This window comes from Macrobrachium nipponense, chromosome 2 (genome assembly GCF_015104395.2).
Source record: "Macrobrachium nipponense isolate FS-2020 chromosome 2, ASM1510439v2, whole genome shotgun sequence".
Lineage (NCBI taxonomy): Eukaryota > Metazoa > Arthropoda > Malacostraca > Decapoda > Palaemonidae > Macrobrachium > Macrobrachium nipponense.
In genome coordinates this window covers 63,897,417-63,907,416 of record NC_087201.1, presented here as the reverse complement: position 1 = coordinate 63,907,416, position 10,000 = coordinate 63,897,417, and the positions used below count along the sequence as shown (strand labels likewise).

The window sequence follows — 10,000 nt, the reverse complement described above, 5'->3', positions numbered from 1 at the left end:
AAAGAAAAATTAAATAAACAATCTAATATTCAACATACAGAATGCAAGAAACAGACCGCTACTTTTCAGGAGAGGAACCAAGGACCTAATGATATAAAATAAAAAAAATAATAAATAGATAAAAAAAGCGAGACAGGCGCACACTCAAGACGGGTACAGTGCCTGTGAGGTACTTTGGTTGTTTAAAGAGGGAATAAGCTTCTTAATGTATAAAGATTCAGTTATTGTTAATTGATGAGGTGAGGTGGCTCTGGAGAGAATTTTAAAATGTTTATATTCTACATCTTGTTTACATTTTTCGACATGATCACGTACATTTAAAAATATTCTGGATTAGTTATATATATATATATATATACTATATATATATAGGATATATATATATATGTGTGTGTGTGTATATATATATATATATATATATATATATATATATATATATATATATATTCACGTGGATGGACACTTAGGTGTAGAACTGTTCGAATACGTACGATAAAAATAACTAAAACAGAGTTTACATTTTTTTGGCATGATCACGTACATAAGAAAATGCTGGATTATATATTATATATACTACTTCATATATGATAATTATATATATATAATAATAATATACTATATATATATATATAAGGTCATATTTTATAATATTATAGATTATATCAAATATTATATATACAAGAACATTAATATATATAAAATTATATATATATATAATATATATATATATACAATACGGTAGGATGGACAGTTAGGTGTAGAACAGTTCGAATACGTACGATAAAATAACTGAAACAGAGTTCACATCGCAAAATCGTTACAATCTACGAACTGGTGTCAAAATTAATCTCATTACCATTTCCAGTCGAGGTAATGGTATGGAAATAGTACCAAAGTTGTACTTCGTGTGAGAGCTGAATGTAGTTATTGAGCAATATCTGCTTTTACATTTTGCAACGTTATAACCAAGAAAGCGACTAGAGCGATTAATTTTACTCAAGGAGAATGTGGGTGTGTACGAAGAACGCCAGAACTACCACCGACAAGCAGAGTGTGCAGAGTGTAAGGGAAACCATTCAATTACTTGTTGGCAGACATTACCCACGCAAACAGTATTGGTTTTATACAAATTATACACGAAGAAAAATACCTTAGTCAACATTGGTTTTATTTGAATAAAACTTAAGAATGGTGTTTCTAAATATTATCTAAATAAAATGTATGTGTAAAATGGGATTACACTTCCCATTACTGAAAAGGAGTATATGTTAGAAAATTTGTTTTTGGTTGTATGTGACGGAGTGACCTAAAGAAAATGTCTCGTTCTCTTTTTCAGAAGCGCTGCTTGAGGGATGCCAGCAGCCAAGTTGCCCCGGAGGCTGCCAGCGAGGATTCGCCCCCAGTGAAGATGGTTGACGCCGGAAGAGAGAAACGTCACCCGGCGGAGAAGCACAAAATTTCCCCAGTCCGTTTCCCTCAAACTCAGCTGCGCGTTGAGTGTGTTAGTGATTAATCTGTGATGATGAAAGACAATGACATTATAATGGGAATTACCCCCGAGTGCAAAAACACTCACGTTTCCTCGCAGCAACAGTACCAGTCTGAGTCCTTCATTAGCAGATACTTGCCCGAACATAAAAGCGAAAACAATAATGCTTACTCGGTGCAATACGTCGGGAACGAGTGCCGCTGTGAAGATGTTGCACGTTCTAGGGAAAGACGCAAGATGGCGCATTCCGAGCGCACGTGCTGCTGTCAATATAGTTGGGGAAAGGGCCCTGGAATTTCCAGGTTGCCCTTCATTCGTGGTCGTTGCTTTCCTGGTATGCCTGCGAAGCCTTTGCCTCTCCGTTGCCTGTCCTCCAACAGCTGCTCTTTTACATATCCTTTTATGATAGTGTCTTTACTTTTCCTATCTAATGTAAAGAGGTTAGTCAAGTCCACAGCTAGATTTGTTTTATACGCCCCTTTGTCACATATGACCCCCCATCTTGCGTTTCGTCATCCAAATGGTACTCACTATAGACGAGGCCAGAAATTCATTAGCCGATCGGACTCCACTTACCAGGGACCGCCGAGGTTACACAGCAAAAGAAAGATTTCTAAACTTCACAAAAAATCCACTCTGAAAATGCATTCTCACCGAATTATTGCAAACCAGGCGAAGAGAAAAACACCGATGGCGGAAGGATCAAGAACCAAGCTGCGCTTAAGAGTATTTTTGTACATTGTCTTGGCGCTGTTCCCCAATGCATCCACGTCTTACGAGCTCAAACGTAAGTATCGAGGCTTACCTTACATCCACTCCCCTATTTTGGTTAATCTGTAAGGATGCATGAAATGTTCTTTTCAGGAATTTTTCCTGGATTTCAGTGGTTGTCTCCAAAGATGGTGCTTTGCTTAACATATGGCAGGTTTTGGTTGCTTCACTAAATGAGCTTCAGGACTTACTGGGTGTTCGTTAAATCTTTAAAAAATTATTTATGAAAAGTTAATGACCTAAATATTTAAAAGAAGCTAGTATGAAATGTCGGTTATTAATGTCTGGTATTTTCCTTTAATAATAACAATAGTAATATACTTATATTAATGATAGTAAGTAGACTAAGCAGAATTTTCCTTAGTGATATTTTCGGTTTTAAATTGAGATCGAAAAAAATAAAAACGAGTATAAAAAAACCAGGCATTCTTCACTATAAGCTTTAAATAGCATCTTTAAAGAATTATGTTTCCCTTTACCCAACTGTTCCCTTTCACGGATAGCATTTACTATTCCCTCTTGAATAGTTTTTATTTTAATTTTTTTATTGCATCTAATGAGTCAGAAACCAGGAAAATAAATGATTTCATATCAAACGAAAATATTGGTGTGACTAGTTTCATGAAAACTGTATAAGGGAGTTTTTTTTTTTTTTCATTGAATTAATAGTTCATATGTACGACTTTCGATTGAGTTGCATAAGTCTTATGTTCAAAACTTCTTTCGTATGGCTTTAGCTTTCTTTTCCATAAAGTTATTTCCAGCTTTACATCAAATTCCTGTTTAGGTGTTAACGTGCATCATCGATACCTTCGCCAGTTGTAGCAGAGTTCCTGGGCAAGTGTTCTTTCACCCAATCCTCTATCCCCTCTTTCTGTGATCCTCAACCTAAACATTTTCTTACTTGACGAATATTCAAGTTGTCCTCTTGTCACAGTGTTACGTCTTCATACGTCAAGCCATTTCATAGAACAATATTTGTATGGGGAATTCGTTTTTCAATCCAGCTGAATACTTTGCAGGAACAACTTCAAATCATTTTTTTGTTTGAATTCTGATTGAACTTTCTGTTCTATCTAACGAAACTAATCTTGCAATTTTTCTAAGCCACGGCATTTTTAGTATTCAAGTTGTCTTGTCTTGTTGTCTTAAAAGAGAAAATAAAACTCGAGTTACCAAATCTGCATCTAACGAATTAGATACTTCGTTCCCGTGTCGCAAACTCATTTTATTTCCGAAAGTAAAGCTTTATAACATCCGCCTCATCCTTCCCGGTTTGAAATATTATCTAATATTTGCGGCGCTCCATCATTTGCTTTTCTTCTTGGCAGGATTGGGTTACAGGTAATGCATTTCTCTCACTTCGTCTTATTTCTTCTTCCCTTGCCACGCAAATGGGATTTGGCTCTCTCTCTCTCTCTCTCTCTCTCTCTCTCTCTCTCTCTCTCTCTCTCTCTCTCTGTTTGTAATTTCGAAGAGAATCACAGATTAGGAATAATGCAAAATTACCCAGGCACGAAAATCCCAGCCGATATTTCTTATTCGACGAAGTAACTTAAATACATCTGTGAAGAAAGTCTTTCGTACTGCCGAGTTACTTGTGTATATATGATATATATCCATATATATATATATATATATAATATATATATATAATATATTATATATATATATATATATATATATATATAATATATATATATATATATATATATATATATATATAGGTATGCATGCTTGCTAAAAGATTAAAATGTAAGCTACAACGTTCACAAATCTAAAGTGAAGTAAAAATCAGCAGTTATTGCTTTTGGGTAGTATCTGTCCCACTTTCAAACGTTATTGCTTGAAGAGGGACAGAGGTATTTCCCGAAATATAATGGCCTTCTCTTTTCCGGATTTTTATCATTGTATGTATTTGTGTTATATATATATATATATATATATATATATATATATATATATATATATATATATATATATATATATTATATATATCCAGGGGGCACAAATAGGTTACAGGTTGAAAAGAAGGCTGCAAAGTAAACAAAAAGATCAAGAATACCCAATGGTTAATTGTCTTAGGGTAAAAAACAAAATGAATAATCTGGATAATCTGGGATAACGCAGTCAAAACAAAAACCATCGACCTAACCCTAAGAGATAAGGAAGCTTAGCCATCCAAGTATAAAACTGTATACCAGATGGTTAATTGTCAAAGGGTAATAAACAAAAAAATAATCCATGATGGTCCCGGATCACGCAGTCACAAACTAAAACTAAACTCAACCATAAGAGATACGGAATCTTGACCATTTAAAATCCAGAAACATATATAAAACTGAATACTAATTTTGTTGCTTATGTTTATCGACATTTTTAATTGTGAAGGCATCAAGTCTAAACATACCAGGAATTAAATTTAAAAAACTTCCATTATTCGACTTGGTAAAACAAGATTCAATGATATTCCTTTTAACTATGTCGTTACACGTGACTAAGGGTCTGGCTTCACTCCAGTTAGTAGGATGATCTAAATCTCTCGTATATACGAATAATGCATTCGATATTTGGTTTGTTTAAACTTGATGCCTTCAAAATAAAAAATTCTGTTGATAATTATAAGCAACAAAATTAGCATTCAGTTTTAAACATGTTTCTGGATTTTGAATAGATAAGATTCCGTATCCGTTACGGTTCAGTTTTATTTTGTGACCGCGTGAACCCGATCATCATGGATTATCGCCTATTTATTGCCCTTTGGCAATTAACCATCTCGTATTGTTTTATGTATGTTTTTGGATTTGTATGGCTAAGCTACCGTATCCCTTAGGGTTAGGTCGATGGGTTTAGTTTGTGACGGCGTGATCACGGATTATCCTGGATTACTCTTTTCTTGTTTATTACCTTTTGACAGTTATTAACCATCTGCTAATCATGTTCTTTTTGTTTACTTTAATTGTAACCTTCTTTTCAAACTGTATCTCATTTGTGCCCCAACGATGCGTGAATAAACAATACGTGAAAGCCCTTCTGCAGGTTATTTTCCTGTGGTATTCGCTTATATACTGGTCACGTGAATCTACTGTGAGTTTTTAAGCATATTATATATATATATATATATATATATATATATATATATATATATATATATATATATATATAATATATATATATATATATATATATAATAATATGTTTAAGACACCGTTGTAAGGTGAGATGCTGTGACTTTCTTAAAATGTAGGGGGTCATCAGTTTAGCTTCTCCTTGGAGACAGTGCCAAAGTGACAAGCTTCGGAAATGCTAACATATCTTGTTGGGTGCCGTGATGTCCTGTCGCTATGCACGGGCGGTTGCAGAGGTGCTTTCTGTAACTGGCTAGAGGCAGTTACTGGGGTGTGAACAATGTGTGTGAGTTCGTGTGTTCGTGCGAGCATCTTTCCTACATAACGAGAAAGTAAGGTTACCAAGATGGGAGATCTGTACAAGAAAAGTGAAGAGCCAAGATGGCTTCTGCAAAAGTACTTTGAGAAGTGTGTGTGAATACTGTGTTGAAAGGGTAAGCATACTTATTTTTAGCCAAAGGTGTGGCTTGATTGTATTTGAATATCTATTTCAAAGATGTTCTATTTCATATGATCTTTTGATTTTAATTTATAATTTTGTGCTTATCGACGTGTTCTGTCTTTTAACAGGCGGTTCTGAGAAAGGGGAACTCATCTGGGACAAAGGGAAATTGATATGGGAACTGTACTAATGTTTCATGATGTTACTATGGAGACTGTATTATGACTTGCCCAGTTTTATGACTAAAATAATGTGGGTTATTGTAGGAGAAATATGGAGTGGGTTGTCTGAGTTCAACATTTCATTTAACCTTTTTGTTAAGAACCTGAGTTTATTTAGCTAATACTTTGCTCTTAAATAAATGTATTTTTGTAGTTCACAAGTCTGATTTAATGGCGTTAGGTAATGGAGAGTGGAGTGTGGAGTGTTGAGAGAGAGAGAGAGAGAGAGAGAGAGAGAGAAGGGGGGTGTTAGTGTTGGAGTGAGAGAAAATGGATGTTGGATGTTGCCAGTGCCTTAGATGCACGGTCCATTGCTACTTTTTAATATAGAAGTACCGAGATTAAGAATCACGGTTATATATATATATATATATATATATATATATATATATATATATATATATATATATATATATATGATCTATATATATATATATATATATATATATATATATATATATATATACATAGATATATATATATATATATATATATATATATATATATATATATATATATATATATATATCTATAGATACATATGTATATATATATATATATATATATAATATATATATATATATATATATATATATATGTATCTATAGATATACATATAATAGATATATAGATATATATTTATATATATATATATAATATATATATATATCTATATATATATATATATATATATATATCTATATATCCTAGAGAGAGAGAGAGAGAGAGAGAGAGAGAGAGAGAGAGATAGAACACAGATGACCTGGTCAGGTTATGTGACTGGAGTGCGTAACGTAATAATTTTTTTATCTTTTTCTGACGTCCGAACAAAGCAGTACTTCAAGAAGAAAACGATGAAAATGATGATGATGATGATGATGAAGAGGAGGAGGAGGAGGAGGAGGAGGAAGAGGGGGAGGAGGGCAGGGAGAGAACCATAATTTGAGACAATATTATATTACCCATTTTTAGCTCTTACTCGCAGAAATGAAAGAGCATGATTCAATAAAAAGTTCGCGATAGCAATTAATTATATGTGAAGGGTTCCATAATACGATTTATATCTGCTTTAATTTGATAAAGGGGGCGAATTCGCAAACGTAATAAGACATGGCAATGCAGTTTGAAGTTATTGAAAGCCTTTCTTCGAAGATGCATGCTACAGAGTTTGTCAGAAAATGATCACTACTACTATAATAATAATAACAATACTAATACTAAAGATAATTATGTCTGTCAATGTCACTTTCATCTTCCACACCTCCCCCTTCTCCCCACCCCACCCCTCATCTCTCTCTCTCTCTCTCTCTCTCTCTCTCTCTCTCTCTCTCTCTCTCTCCTTTTTACCAGTGTGCGTGTGTGTACCTACATGCATCTGATAGGTTTCCTTGAAAAGGAAGAAACACCTGAGGAACTTGTAGACGAGAATAGACGAAAAGCAACGCGAGATCCTAATCAAGAAATGTTGTCACTGGTATTCTGAATCTCATGTCACCTTATGAAACCTCGTTATTTAACAATAGTGCCAGGCGTATAATTCCGCCCAGTTCTTATTGGACTTCGTGTATTTTCCGGGAACGATCTATCATAAAAAAAAATACGGCTGTGCTTATTTCACGGCAAAATTTATGAAACATGAGGGAGTCATAAATGGGTACCCTGTTGATGCTATAATCCCTTTTATTATCAAGTTATTAACGTGTTAATTAGAAAATATTCCAGGTTTGTTCATTTGGTCATTTATCTGTCGGTGTTCTTTTTAACGCAGTCTTTGTAAAGTAAGCAATTACATAGAATTCAAGGTTTAATTATGGCAGCTGATGTTAATGGTGCCTAAGGACATGGAATAATATTAATATGCCAAGCCAACACAATGTTCATTGTATGACCAGAGGATGTCAGAATATGATGATTATAAAAATGTGATGAAGGATTACTGACGATCTCTTTACAATTTCTGATCGTCCATTATTTAAACCACTACAGTGTAGCAGGAAGACGAAGCAGACAAGCACCAAAGTGCTCTCGTGTGTGTGTGTGTTTTTTTTTTTTTTTTTTTTTTTTTTTTTAACTGCAGTTACCGACGACCACCTCAGCAGCCATTACGTTCTTTAATTTATGGTTGCATCAGCCTTTCCCCAAAAGACCAACCTTTGCACGTGTTTAAGTAGGAAGTAGCGTCTGCACAGACCACAGAATCTTTTTTTTTTCTTCAGTTCTCAGTCATCTGCCTTCCCAATAATCAATGACAGCAGGAACTCTGGTCCTCTACTATTTGTATGAGTAGATATGTAAGGATAAACAAAACATCTTGACATATTATTGGTGTAAGGCTTTGTTGTCGGTTTTCCTTCAGAATTATTGATAAAGGAGCCGAAAGGATGTGCACGGACACATAGTAGATGGAAGATCAATACAAGTAAATACGCATTGGGGACAAATTTACCACTCGTGTTGGTGTTTTTTGTTGGCATCTAGTCCCTCTTACGAGAGAGAGAGAGAGAGAGAGAGAGAGAGAGAGAGAGAGAGAGAGATGCTGCACAGTTGTAGAGCAGACGCGGCTCATTTGTGGGGATCTCTTCCATTTATTCGAGAGGCAGTTGAGAGAAGCCTCCAAACAGCAACAAAGGATTAGGTGGTTTTTGTATGGTGAAAGGCTTTCTTTTGAGGCAGAAATATGCCTCATATGAAACGAAGACTTTCCATTTAAAAAAATGAAGAGTTCGAGTCAGCAATATGATAAGTAAATCTCCGTTTCAGTTTCAACTTGCTCAAGAACATATGCAAGTGTTGACTAGTTAAAATGCATCATGAGAAATAAAACGTTAAAGATTATGTAAAGACTCAGTATTCAGTTCCATAAACAATTAAGTTTATTGTATATAGATTGAAGGGAACTGCGAAATCTACTGATCCCAAGGCTAGAAACGGCAAGATTTAATGAAAGAAGTCTTTTGTAGCGTGACGCGAATTTGAATTGCAGCTTTATTCGGACTGACGAAGAGTCAGATGCAGTTGAATATTCAGATCCCCATTTCAAATGGTAATGGAGCCGCCGACTTCCTGCAGTGTGCCAGACGCACACTTCGGATGTGTTCGACCGGCGCACCAGACAGGCATCAAAGGCGGCTTTCCTTTGCACCTCCGACAATCGTCACCCGTGAAAAGTCTTTCTCGAGTCCCCCAGGCCGCTGTTTGCCTGATGAATATTTCTTACGGCAAATGTTTACTTGGTCGGACCTCTTTTCTCCTTTGGACAAATTTGCCTTTTTGGAATGTGTTGGTTGAGGCGTTCTCTGCGCTCTCTCTCATGGAATTGTTTTCAGATTTTCTGTTCCCGCTGTTTTCAACACAGTTCAACAGTTCTGTCTGCATTATATGAGATATATTATACGCACTATATACTATGTATAGATGAACATAAATGCCCATGTATTAAACTCAGATTGACAAATAGTTAAAAGGATAAGTCGATGGTTCTTTAAAGCCTAAAAATAATTTTTTTGATATAATGAACCAATCTTTATCATTAATGTATTTAAAAGAATTTTATGACGTGCTTAATGTAGAATCAAGCAGCATAATTATCAAACACAGCATAATTATCAAACAGTGACCAACAACGATTAGGGAACAAGAACTGTCCTCTAACAAGTTCCTTATATAAGATTTCCTCATATATCGTAACTATAAGTCGAATTACCTATCACGTATGTGCGACGAATAGCCATCTATTGCTATTAGCTGTAGGTCTAGGTCTTGCAGGCTTTTGTTGAAGACGGCATCTGCGTCAAACTTTAGCTATATGATCTTTCTTTCCTTCCATCTGGAAAACTTCTCGCAGACTCAAGGTTATTTTCTTTCTGTAACTCATTTCTCTGAAATACTGTTTGCCCGTCTTTTCCGAATTAAAGTCTTATGATGATGTCAGGGCAGAAGTGGCAAGAAC

The 10,000-nt window shown here is 34.9% G+C and overlaps 1 protein-coding gene across 3 annotated transcripts in view; it reads left to right on the top strand.

Annotated features, from left to right (window-relative positions):
* LOC135220652 (roundabout homolog 3-like) overlaps positions 1-10,000 on the top strand; it is a 199,466-nt gene that overhangs the window by 96,769 nt on the left and 92,697 nt on the right. For all 3 annotated transcript variants that reach the window (XM_064258001.1, XM_064258000.1, XM_064257999.1), the window contains exon 2: positions 1,337-2,276. In XM_064258001.1, the coding sequence (XP_064114071.1) occupies positions 1,520-2,276 (757 nt within the window). In that variant the 5' untranslated portion in view covers positions 1,337-1,519. The remainder of the gene's footprint in view (positions 1-1,336; positions 2,277-10,000) is intronic.